This window comes from Archocentrus centrarchus, chromosome 14 (assembly GCF_007364275.1).
Source record: "Archocentrus centrarchus isolate MPI-CPG fArcCen1 chromosome 14, fArcCen1, whole genome shotgun sequence".
Lineage (NCBI taxonomy): Eukaryota > Metazoa > Chordata > Actinopteri > Cichliformes > Cichlidae > Archocentrus > Archocentrus centrarchus.
The window spans coordinates 22,534,259-22,546,549 of NC_044359.1; the positions used below are offsets into that span (position 1 = coordinate 22,534,259).

At 42.0% G+C, this 12,291-nt stretch overlaps 1 protein-coding gene across 2 annotated transcripts; it reads left to right on the forward strand.

Annotated features, from left to right (window-relative positions):
• On the forward strand, positions 1-11,308 carry LOC115792307 (transcriptional coactivator YAP1-like). 2 transcript variants are annotated; one of them, XM_030746787.1, is made up of 9 exons: positions 1-341; positions 670-899; positions 2,686-2,885; positions 3,659-3,813; positions 5,617-5,718; positions 5,956-6,059; positions 6,152-6,270; positions 9,943-10,043; positions 10,337-11,308. In XM_030746787.1, exons 2-9 carry the CDS (start codon positions 699-701, stop codon positions 10,513-10,515), a joined length of 1,161 nt encoding a protein of 386 aa, XP_030602647.1. In that variant the 5' UTR covers positions 1-341; positions 670-698; the 3' UTR covers positions 10,516-11,308. The 2 variants fall into 2 exon arrangements, with proteins under 2 accessions (XP_030602647.1, XP_030602648.1); XM_030746788.1 differs by lacking the exon at positions 5,617-5,718.
• The last annotated feature ends 983 nt before the right edge of the window (positions 11,309-12,291 follow it).

The following is a 12,291-nucleotide window of genomic DNA, read 5'->3' on the forward strand; positions in this document are numbered from 1 at the left end:
GAGTGAAATATTTCCCCTGCAACTGCGGCGGCTTTAAAGCCTCCAACCCCGCCCCTCCGCACTATCACGGGAATCTGGACTGAAAGCTGGATGTGAAAAAAAAAAAAAAAAAGTTTGGAGGTCTCGCAGGAACCACTCTTCTCCTACCAGCTTCAGCTACACGGCTTTATGCGCGTATTCTTTCACTTTAGGAGGCTTTCGGTTGTGACTTTGCACGGGACGCTGGTGCCCTCCTGGGTCTTTTCCCGGCTGAGATTTCTCCGACTTATTTTTTTTTTCCCTGCAGGAATACACAGAGAGAGAGGAGGGAGGGAGGGGGGAAACGGTCTGGCTGCTTGAAGGTATGTGGGAGGCATGTTGTCCAGCGCTGAGACTCAGTTTGGTCTGAGATCCATGCTTTAAAAATGCACTCTTTCGACTTCTTTACGAAATGACTGATAATCCGTTCACAGCTGATTGACTTATGAGATGTTAGAGCTTGAAAGAGACTCACAACGACGCAAAAGTTCAAATAGGAGGGGGGCTGTTAGTGGTGGGTGGGTGGGGGGGTGGAGGGCGAAAAGTGTAAACAAATCCGATCATAACTCCAGCACTTTGACGCATCTAGAGTCAGTGGGCCTGGTGGGCTTTTCCCCCTTGTTTGTTTACGTTTTTTTACTTTTTCGACAGATTTGTTTCGACACCAAACTTTTGGCGACATGGACGCGCACCGTGGCGCGCCTCCGGCCGGGCAGCAGATCGTGCACGTCCGCGGGGACTCGCAGACGGAGCTGGAGGCCCTCTTCACTGCGGTGACGAACCCCAACGCGGTCAAACAGCCTTCTTCTCTCCCCATGAGGATGAGGAAGCTGCCGGACTCCTTCTTCAGACAGCCGGCGCCCCGGGGCCACTCCAGACAAGTACTAAAAACAGCTACTAATCTGTTACAGAGCAGACCCTGTAGTGTCCCTGCATTCAAATCACGGCAAATCACAGCTGTGAAGTGGCCGCAATGATGCAGAGCAATCCAAAAGCCTACTGTAGGACATAATATGAGCTGGAATTAAAATCTTTTGGTTATTTTTTTAATTAATGGTTTCATCTATAAGACACCAGGAAACCGTGAAAAATAAAATCATTTCCATCGTTTCATTTTCTCTGGTTTCACTGAAAAGCCTGAAGATCAGGTATACAGTAAACTAAGGTTAACTGAAAAATCTAAAAAGTTACTATTTATATGCTTTGTATGTGTCACATACTTTGTTTTCATGCCTATTTCTAATATTTGTTTTGCATGTAAAAAGCTTGACATGTAAGTTTTATGAGACCTGGGGATCCTCGTTGGTTTTGTCCTGCTTCCATATGGGTGGTAAATAGTTGCAGCTCTGGATTTGAAGTCATTTTACTAAGGTTATTGGATTGTTTTTCATTTTTCTGGTCACTCAGTGTTCACTAATCACATTATGTTGTTGAGACTGTATAAAATTGCTGATGATGGTTGATTTGGGTCTATATTTGACTGAGCCTACCTACAACTTTGCTGAGATCAGTGACAGTGAAACTGGTTACTGTGTTACCAAATGATGCACAGGTCACCAAGTCTGACGGCCTTGACTTTTTCTCGTGTATGCAGAAGTGGCTGCTTCTTTGTATTCTGAGTAATGCTGTAAAATGGTATTTGGTGGAAAATTTATATAGTTAGGCATTTAAAAACTTTGAATGTATTGAGGATTAAACTTTTAACACTTTATTCATAAGCCCTTAAAATGACTGTGCCTGAGTGAAGATTCATCTTGTTTTTGTATTTTTAAGGTGTTTCAGATATGTCCTTAACTCTTATATACCTTCAGCTCTGTGGAAACCCACTCATGAAGAGTTTATATTTATTATTTAGTGTAAAATTGGATATTACTCTGTAGACAGGAGGCTGAGCTGGAGGTGGCAGAGTTGAAGATGCTCAGATTTTTGTTGGGAGTGACCAAGATGGACAGGATTAGAAATTAGTCCATCAGAGGGACAGCTCAGGTTGAGCAGTTTGGAGACAAAAGTTAGAGAGGCAAGCTTCAGATGGGTTAGGACGTGTGCAGAGGAGGAGGGATAGTTGGATGTTGAAGATGGAGCTGCCAGGCAGCAGGAAAAGAGGAAGACCAGGAGTTTTGTGAGTGTAGTGAAGGAGGAGTGTTGGATGCTAGGCTCCACTGTGGTTATCTCTAAAGAGAGCAGCTGAAAGAAGATGAATACATGCAATAAAAGGTGTTTATGAGATTCACAAGAGCCACAGTGAGAACCATTTGGATCTTCTTGTGACTCAAAAGCAGACAGAGGGCTTCACCTGTCTGTTTCAAAGATCCCTTTCCTTAAAATTACCTAACATTTAGATTTATTTCATGACCATCAGCTGTACCTGTGTAAACTGTTTCTTGTATTTGTAGATGTGAGTAAAGCATGACAATTCCTGAAACGTGTCAGACTTGATCAGCAGTAACATCTGGAGAACTTCTAAGAAAACTTTGTGGAAAGCAAATACTACAACTGTATAATACTATGTGCAATACTACGTAGCACTTGAGTTTGAAAATTTCAACTTCTTCCTCTTTGCGCTCACTCTGGTTTCCTTTGAGATCTCGTCCTGCCGGTCGGTTCATGTTTCGGATTGCCGTTTGTGGTTTCGTGACAGAGTTGTTAACCCTGCTTATTTCTCGTCAGGCCAGTTCGGATGGAGGTGTGTGCGGCTCCCTGACTCCTCATCACGTCCGCGCCCATTCCTCCCCTGCCTCCCTTCCTGTCAACTCCCTCTCCACTCAAGGAACAGATGTAGCAGCGACACCAATCATACCTGATGACATGCCACTCCCCCACGGTTGGGAAATGGCCAAAACACCTACTGGCCAGCGTTACTTCCTCAAGTAAGGTCACCCTCAAGTCTGTGTGTTTCATCTCTTCTGCTCTGCAGGTTACTAGAACGGTTCCTGTGCAGAAGGAGCCCGGTCCATCTTGTTCTGATCCCCGCTGTTGTACACTCACTCCTGTTAAATGTTGCAAAAAGTGGTTTTTGTCTTCTGCTGTTTTACTCGGAAATTGTTGCCAAGTCTTTTTTCAGGCTAATTGCTCAAATGATTAATTTATAGACACATAAGGCAAAGAAAATCAGCACATTGGGTGCATTTTTACCTATAAAATATTGAAATTGTCAAAATTGGTTCAGGTTATGTAGATCATCAATTTGACCCATCAACTTATTATTCTAGAGCTAATTGTGTGTCCACAGGAAGTAGTTTCTTTAGATTTTTACTATATTTCTGTCTTGCAACAGAAAGCAGTGAAAAGACTGTGATTAAAAGTGCTGGGAAACAGTGAAGAGAGCCATGCAGCAGTGCAGATACAACCAGGGCTGAAACAAATTAGTTGCTTGCAGCCAGAAAATGTTCCAACTAGTTTTGCAACCAGTGTGGTTGTAACTTCATGAGAGCACATGGCCTGGCAGCTCACGCTCCTGTCAAAGGTCACTGTAGTTTACAGCAGCACAAATGTTCACAAATGTCATTTGTCTGTGTGAATGTGATTGTGCGAATGTGGGAGCATCTGGTCGTACAGGTAAAGCAGGTCTGAGGCTCCTTATCCATCAGGTTACAGTGGTTCAACAGTCACAGATACGTTTAGACTTGTTGTGTGTTTTCAGTCACCTGGATAAGACAACCACTTGGCATGACCCTCGCCTGGCACAGCTTCAGTCAGCCGCAGCTCAGCATCCCATCCCTGCCCCTCCAGTCCATGCCCACTCCCTCAGCAACCCAGCACCTACAACGCAACCACAAAACATCAATCCAGAGAAAGGTATCACTCTGCTAGTTCTTACAGACCCCATCTCACTGTCCAGTTTCTTTTAAAAGCACAGACCTGCTTCATTTAATAAGTCCATGTGCAGTGGATCAGGTCTTTGCTGGGTGCAGTTTCTGTATCTACATCTGTGTCTGCTTGGTGTCTACATCCGTGGGTCTGGTGTCCTCAGAGTGTGAGAGAGATGGGACTCTTGGATGTCATCTGAGAGAAATCAGGGGTTTTTCTGACTTAGATCCAGGTTTTATAGTTAATCGGACAGTTATCTTTAAATAAATAAAAAAATTAAAGGTCAGTTCTCCCAAATTGGAGTTATTTAAATTTTTCTGTGTGTGTTCATCACCGGGCAAATAATAAACTAACTGTAAATGTGTGGAGACTGTTTCATGTCATCCCTTAACACAACGTACTCCAGCCAGACTTTAACCAGGCTGCGTAACGATGGAACTGCATAGTTAATGACTAATAAGATCTTTCAACAGCAGCCAGGTGACCGTACTGAAACAGTTTTTGCTTTGTGTATTCATTCCTTAGTTAATAATGAATATTAATGGAGCTGATGGGGTTTCAATTCAGTCATGTTATAAAGAAAGTACAGCCTCTAAGGTTTTACATGCAAAAATGTGATTTAAAAAAAAAACCATCCAGTCCTTTAGCAGGTGTTAAAATGAGTTAATACAACCTCAGATGAACAACAACACATTACATGTTACATTGTTATTATTTATTTAACAAAAATGAAGTCAAAATGCAGAAGCAGTGTGTGGGAAACTAAGTAGACCCTTACTGTTTATGTAGAAATTAAGCGGCTAAGTAGCAGCCAGGTGCTGCTAACCCAATGTGTTGGATTAATTGATCACTAGTGTGAGCATCTCTATAAAAACAGAAGTTTTGACTCTACAGGCCTCAGTTGTCATGTTAAATGTTAAAGTTCATGACGGTACAGTTAGAAAAAGACTGAACAAGTGTGGCTTGTTTGGAAGGGCTGTCAGGAGTAAGTGTCTTCTCTCTACGAAGAACACGGCAGCACACCTTGCATGAACTCCTCTGTATACCAAAGTATTGTGGACTCAAATGTGAGGCCATCTGTCTGACAGCTAAAGCTTGGCACAAACTGTAAATGAAACAGCACAATGATCCCAAACACAGCAGCAAATCTACAACAGAATGGCTGAAAAAGAAAAGAAACGCCGTGCATATACGAATGCCAGCAAACTTCAATGAACTGAAGCAACACTGTAAAGAAGAAGGGGCCATAATTCCTCCACAACAACATGAGAGACTGATAAAGTCACAGAAAAAAGAATTGCTTCAAGTTCTTGCTGCTAAAGGTTGTTCTACAAGCTACTGAATCATGGGGTGTAGTTTGTTTTTCCACACACTGCTTCTGCATTTTGGCTTCATTTTTGTTAAATAAATGAGATTTTGTAAAGAGGTATTACTACAGTATTTTATATTGTAATTTGGGTGAACAAATCCATTACAAAAATAAAAGTAAATTCTGCAGCCCTTGTCTGTCCCTCCACCCTGGGTATATGGGCAGTACTGCATAGTCACCTCACCAGTGTTTTTCACCCACTGCATTCAGAGAGGATGCACACAGATTAGAATATTTTTACTTCAATGGAAACACTGTAAGTATATACCCTCTAACCTTCACTACTGTTCATAAAATCTTTACAAACTAGAGACAACACAGACATTAAAGGACGTGGGCCAGATTCTACTTTTTTTCTCTCAACACTCCATGCTCTCCATCTACCATTTGCCTTCTCACTGTGTACTTTCACTGCTGTTCAGGTCCACTGCCTGAAGGCTGGGAGCAGGCTGTGACTGCAGATGGAGAGATGTACTACATCGATCACATAAATAAGACCACCGCATGGGTCGACCCGCGTCTAGGTAGCACACTATCAAATTTGTGTCTCCTGAATTGACAATTCTTGTTTGTCAATGAGAACTCTTTTGTTCCAGTGTCCACCATCAGAAGTTGCTTTTTGGCAGACAAAAAAATTAAAAAGAGATCGCAAAGTTTTGAAAAGTTTTCCTCATATATGTAAATGCCGAAATGTTTAATTTCGGTGAAAATATTCAGTTGAGTCTCAAAAAGGGTCTCTTCCTGTCACTCTTGTGTTGCAGCTCAGAAGATGAACTCCAGCCTCCTCAGCATGGCGATGCAGCAAAGTCAGGAAAAGGAAAGGCTCAGATGCAAGCAAGGCATCCCTCAACAAATCGCATCACAGGTCAGGGGTCAAATACAATTATAACTGGATGAAGTTTTCAGTTTGAGCGTAACACAGAGTTAAGCATATAGGTTGGTGTGTCTGTGTTGCAGGATGCAGGAGGAAGGAACCAGATGCCTGGTGGGATGGACCATGACAGGAGCGCCCAGACACTTGTCCCATCTCTGGAAATCAGGATCAGAGCATCAAACCACGAACCTACACTTAATGGGTGAGTGGTGATCTTCAGGGTCATGGCCGTTAACTGACAAGAATGTAAAAGTGTTATTCCTGATGATATGCTGCTCAAAAAAAATGTGTGAACTCAATCAGTTAAACTTCAGGAATGTGACATAAGGTGCACTGGAGATGCAACAACAAGAAAACCCTCTAAAGGAAATGGCTTTGCAGGGGGTTTCCACAGACCAGTGCTCTCTCCATCCCTCCTGACAGATTTTTCTCTAGTTTTGCATTTTGCTAGTGTCCTCATCACTGCTGATAGTGAGAGATGGTGCCTGGAGCTCGTTCAGGTTACACAGGATGTCCATCTCCTGCAGGATGGAACAGCAGTGCATGCCACCACAAGAATTTTTGCTGGGTTTCCCAACACAGTCTTAAGAGTGCAGAGGAAGATATCAGGAGACACAAGGAGAGGTGGGCAGGGCCGTAGAAGGATGTCAACCCGGCAGCAGGACCAGTACCTGCTCCTTTGTGAGGAGAACCAGAAGGAGTGCTGCCACAGCCTTACAACGTGACCTCCAGCGGGCTACTCACTTGCATGTTACTGACCAAACTGTCAGAAACAGACTCTGCGTGGGTGATGTGAGGACCCGACATCCTTTAGTGGGACTTGTTCTCGCAGCCCAACACTGTGCAGCTCGACTGGCATTAACCGCAGAACACCTGAACTTGTAGGTCCACCACTGGGGCCCTGTTCTCTTCACAGATGATGTTGCATGCATCATAACATTTGCCACGGTGTCTCCAGACCCTTTCAGATCTGTCACCGGGGCCGGCGGTAGCATAGGACAAGGGTGGGCTCAGCCCACCCAAATCTGATTCTTGCCCACCCAATCAAAATCTCCCATAGCGCCTGCGGGCAGCGAATAGTACTCCCATCAAGCTACGCCTACAATAGTTTTTATTTTCCACACTTTGACTTTCTCACACGCTTTCATCACGCGTTCGTGGTTCGAGACCAGCTAGTTTGCTGGGCCGGAATTGAACCCGTTTTTCGGCCGAGCACTGAGTGTTTCGGCGGTGGAAAACCCGCCTCATGGTTCAAATTACGGCACGGGCTCCGGAACCCTGTTGGTGGGAAAGAGGCCTGATTCAGGGCTGCACCCCCTCGTTTCGTGCTTTTCCTTAATCTGGGTCACACTCTAATTTCCATGTTAATATTTTTACTTCTTTTTACCATGAGCATGTATCGCGTCTATCAGTAAATCTAGCACTGGGGTATCCCCAACAGCTCCCGTCCCGCTGCTGCCCGTGCTGAAATATCTCCCCCTGAGCGGGTTACCTGCTCCGTCTCCTCCTCTGTCCGATCAGCAGACAATCTACCGACTAGTTTCTCTGCATGTAATAGCACAAGCACCCCTGATGCTAGTCCTACTCAAGCCACATCCCCAGACCCAAAGCAGGTCCTTCCTCTGGCCATTTCAGCGCCAGGTCCTACCGTTGCGGACCTGAATAGCACTGTGCCCACACCAGGGTTATTATAGTTAACGAAAACGAACAAAATAACGAAAACTAAAATTGAAAAAAACATTGTCGTTAACTGAAATAAATAAAGGCTACAATTAAAAGGAAAAAACGATAACTAACTAAAACTGTATTGTGAGTTTAAAAAACTAACTAAAACTAACTGAAATTATTGTGGATTGATCATTTTTCCGCTCTCCGAGTTTAAGCTGGGAGCGCCGTCGGGCAGCTGTGTGCGTGCGTGTGCACGAGAAAGCGGCAGAGTCACTCTGAACCGACCGGGTTCAGAGCGGGTCCACGCTGCCGCAACGCTGTGATGAACCTGTTCAGTCCTTGTGCGTTTCCGTCTACGTTATCAGTGAGAGAATAACAATCAGGAATAATAATCAAAGCATCAGGTCTCACAAATGTCAGCAAATTCCTGGAGGGACACTGCTGTCGGAATGGACGTGAGGAAATGAAGGAAGTGGAAAAACAGGGACAAATATGTTTGCAGCCAAAAAACTGAACACAAAGAGCAGGACCAAAAAAAGTCCCAGCTGGCACCGCAGCACACGACCACAAGGTAATTAACACACACAACACACACAGCTACACAAGCATAAATGCGGACATGAGGTCGGACACTTCCGTAGGTTGTGTACAGAGGCCGCAAAGACCCTGCAAGTCTAATCAGCGAGCATCTAACCAAGCTAGCTCCAAAACAGAAGCAGCTTCAGGTGGTGAGAACATCAGGATGCAGCTGGATTTGAGCTTTGACTCCTTCAAAGAGTTTGTTTTTGTCAAACACCACATGTAGGTGTTGTTAATCTACTGCACTGACACTGGCGTTTATTGGGAGTTTATTGTAGAAGTTATTGAGTTTGGGAGTTCATGTTTTTCTTTGTTTCTCCCTGTTGATGTTCATGTGTGTCCTAATTATTACACATTTAGCATGTTGTGCTGCTGTCTTGTGAACTGTTGGTTGTTGAATATATTTCTTTATGGTATCTTTTGTTGAGTTTTTATTACACAATAGTCACTTTTGTGCATTGAATCTTGCACCTGACAAAGTGTGAAAATACTAAAACTAGTACTGAAACTAACAAAACTAAACTAAAACTACTAAAACTAAACATTAAACCTAAAATAAAAACAAGCAAAACCACCCTGAAAACTAATTAAAACTAACTGAATTAGAGGAAAAAAAAGTAAAAACTAACTAAATCTAAACAATAATGTAAAAATCCAAAACTATTATAACCCTGGCCCACACAGCCAGTACTAGCTAACTATCGTGCCTTCGCCAAAACGTTCCGCTCATTCAACCCGGCGTGGTACCGCACTAGACCTCAGCTGGAATACTCTGTGGCTCAGGACACATGTTTCTGCTTCCCGAATGAATTTGTCACTAAGTTTGCCAAAAAAAAAAAAAAACCCAGGAGAATGATTCTGTAGTTTTTCACATTTTGCATTTTTTGCAGTTGCTGTTCTCTTTCTGTTATACTGTTGTATAATAAAAAAAAAAAAAGAATTAAAAAAGAATTAAAAAAAAAAGTATATTCGAGCCACAGAAGGTCACAAATCTGTGTATTTTTTGTGATGTCCCAAACCCAGATAAATGGAGAGGGTATATGTATATCTTTGTGCCTACTAGGGCTGTATTCAACTCCCAAAAAACAAACAAATATAGCCTAATATTTTGTGTCATATTATATATATATATACTTGCCCACCTACATTTTCAGTCTGCCCACCCAACTACAGTGGGCTAGAACCGGGCCTGTCTGTCACATGTGCTTACTCTGAACCTGCTGTCATCTATGAAGAGAACAAGCATTCTGTGTTTCTTTGGTGAATACTCCTGGTAGCTCCTCTGTACTGGGACACATAGCAAAGCTTTCTGTGACACCAGTTATGGATATGAGATCTGATTGACCTGTGCAACCTGAATAAGTGGCAGCTATCATCTCATGCTACCATTAATGACAAGGACACTAGCAAAAAGCAAAACTAAAGAAAAAAATCAGTCACGAGGGATGAGGAAAGAGGAATGGTCCGTGGCTGCCACCTGCAAACAAATGTTATATAAATGAATATTTCTAGAAAGTGTTGGCAGTTCAGTCACCAGGAAAGTGTTGTATTTGTAATTTCTTTAAAGTCTGTTGTAAGTTGAGACGATAAATTTACTTAACTGTTGTTTGCGTGTTTCCTTGTGCAGCGCTCACTCTCGCAATGAGAGCACGGACAGCGGTCTGAGCGTCAGCAGCCTACCCCGCACGACGGACCACATGTTGAGCTCCGTGGATCACATGGACACCGGTAAACCGGTTTTCTAAACACACAGCATCCAAGGCAGAAAAATAGGAACTGGGGTTTCCGTAATGTCACATGTTACAGATACATGTCTTTTTAGCTAAACCAAAGTAATGATTAACGCAGTGAAGATCTGATCTTGGCATCCTTTTAGGTTTTACTTTGTGAGTTTAAGAATAAATGTATCACAAATTAAGCCACCAATGATGAAATTAAAATTAAGTGCACTTTGAAAACTTTTGAATACCTCCTTTTGTTCATGGAAAAGCAACATTTCACTGCTATTCTGACTCATGCAGGTGACTCGGAGCCCCCCTCGATGGCCTTGCAGGACTCGATGCCCGTGCTCCCGATGTCTGAGGGCGAGGAGCTGATGCCCTGTATCCCAGAGGGTCTGAGTTCAGACCTCCTGATGGACATGGAGACCGTTCTCTCTGGCTCGCATATGGACAGAGACAGCCTGCTCACCTGGCTATAGACACAACCAGCCACTGGTCAAATATAGATTGGCATCAAATTTTCACAACGTGACTGAGAATTCTGGTGGATTTTTGGATTCAAAGGTGGTACAGATCAACATTACAGACAGAGTATGATACCGTTGTGTGATGGATACCTAACACTACTCACACCCTGAGGAAGAAGGTGGTAAGCTGCTTGTTTTTTACAGTTTTTGGCCCTGATTTTAAAGAGAAGCACACAGAGCATCCACAAAAACACTCCATTCATTTTTTTTTTTTTTTAGTCTTTAACTTTGTAGTTGGTTTGTAACAAACTTTTAAAGTGTTCCTTTTATGCTCATTTACAAGCTCGGAATTTTGTTTTGGATGTTGACAAGAATAATCTATAAAGTTAAAAAAAAATATTTTCTCAAGCTGTACATTTAAAAATGTACTTAAAAATGTTTGATCAGTTGAAGTGACAAAAGCAAGATAATATTGAACAGCTTATAAACTTATCATTAGCAACTGTGTCAAGGATATACTGGCGGCCTGCATCTGGATTTAACTAGCTCCTCATTCTTGTTCTTGGGCTGTGCCAAACTGCTAGGTGGGCACTATGTGTTGCATAGTGAGTTAGATAAGTAATGGAAGAAAAGCCTGAATGTGCCAATTTAACAATATTTTTTTCTTTGGGAGAGAACAAGTCCAAGAGATGGTGCGACATGCAAAATTTACTTTAAAAAAAACAAGCAAAACTTTAACCACAAGGTGGCAGCGTTTTCCCAGAAAGTTTTATTGTTAGTCAGCCACCCAGCTATGGAAGCTTGTTTCTGCCTTTTTTTTTTTTTTTTTTTTCTTTTTTTTTTTCTTACAGAGCTAAGTTAAAATTTCAAGTCTCCGATTTTTGAGTTCTGGATTATTATCTCAAAATTTTAAGTTAAGTCAAAATTTCTAGATTCTAACCTGAAGTTTTGAGTTACAGATAGCAAAAATAAACAAATGAATAAAATAAAATTCTGTAACGGTAACAAGCTTCCATACTACCAGCATTATATTCATTTATGTTCTTTTGAAAATATTATTGCTACTATCATGACATATGACTTTTAATCTATTGTTTCACTTTTTTGTCATTTTATTTTCATTAAACTGTAGGGTTTTCTTCTAGCTACTAAAATAAGTAGGCTAAGTATCATAGCAGCATGAATTCTATACAACTGCTAAGCTAACACTAGCTTGTTTAATGTTTGAACGTCTCATGCTGGACTTGGGGCAGATTGGACACTATACTGACACATTGCACCATCTTGTGGTTCAAAATGGTATTACACCAGAGTACAGCCCAGCTCTATTTAAACTCCAGCTGATGATACCATCTCTGCAACACGGCCCACAGGCATCGTCACTGTTGTTTCTATAAAATTCTCTTGATAGTTTTAGTTCATTTGGTAAGATAAACTCTTCTTTTTTAAAAAATATTTTACAATAAGTCCCTTTAACACTCACAAAATAACAACAGCATATTAGGGGTACTTTAAAAATATAGTGAAGTCACAAAAAGGCATTTCAAAACAATAAAAGCGGCACAGACCTGACATCATTCACATTCCCCTTGGTTAAACACAAATTCTGTGGGATAAAGGCGCAATGGCCAATTTTACTACCTCTAAACAGCTTCTGAGTCGTGATTTTAAATGTGTTTAAAACAAACAAACAAAAGCACGTTCCTAAGGAGTGCTAGAAGTGAGTGCAAGCAATTAATCACTGAATTCATCTGGATTAATATTAAGTGGGTTACATCTGACCAAATT

Coding starts and splice junctions, on each gene's coding strand:
- LOC115792307 (XM_030746787.1), top strand. CDS start 699: ATGGACGCGCACCGTGGCGCGCCTCCGGCCGGGCAGCAGATCGTGCAC. Junction 900..2,685: donor CCCGGGGCCACTCCAGACAA/GTACTAAAAACA, acceptor ATTTCTCGTCAG/GCCAGTTCGGATGGAGGTGT. Junction 6,060..6,151: donor CTCAACAAATCGCATCACAG/GTCAGGGGTCAA, acceptor TCTGTGTTGCAG/GATGCAGGAGGAAGGAACCA.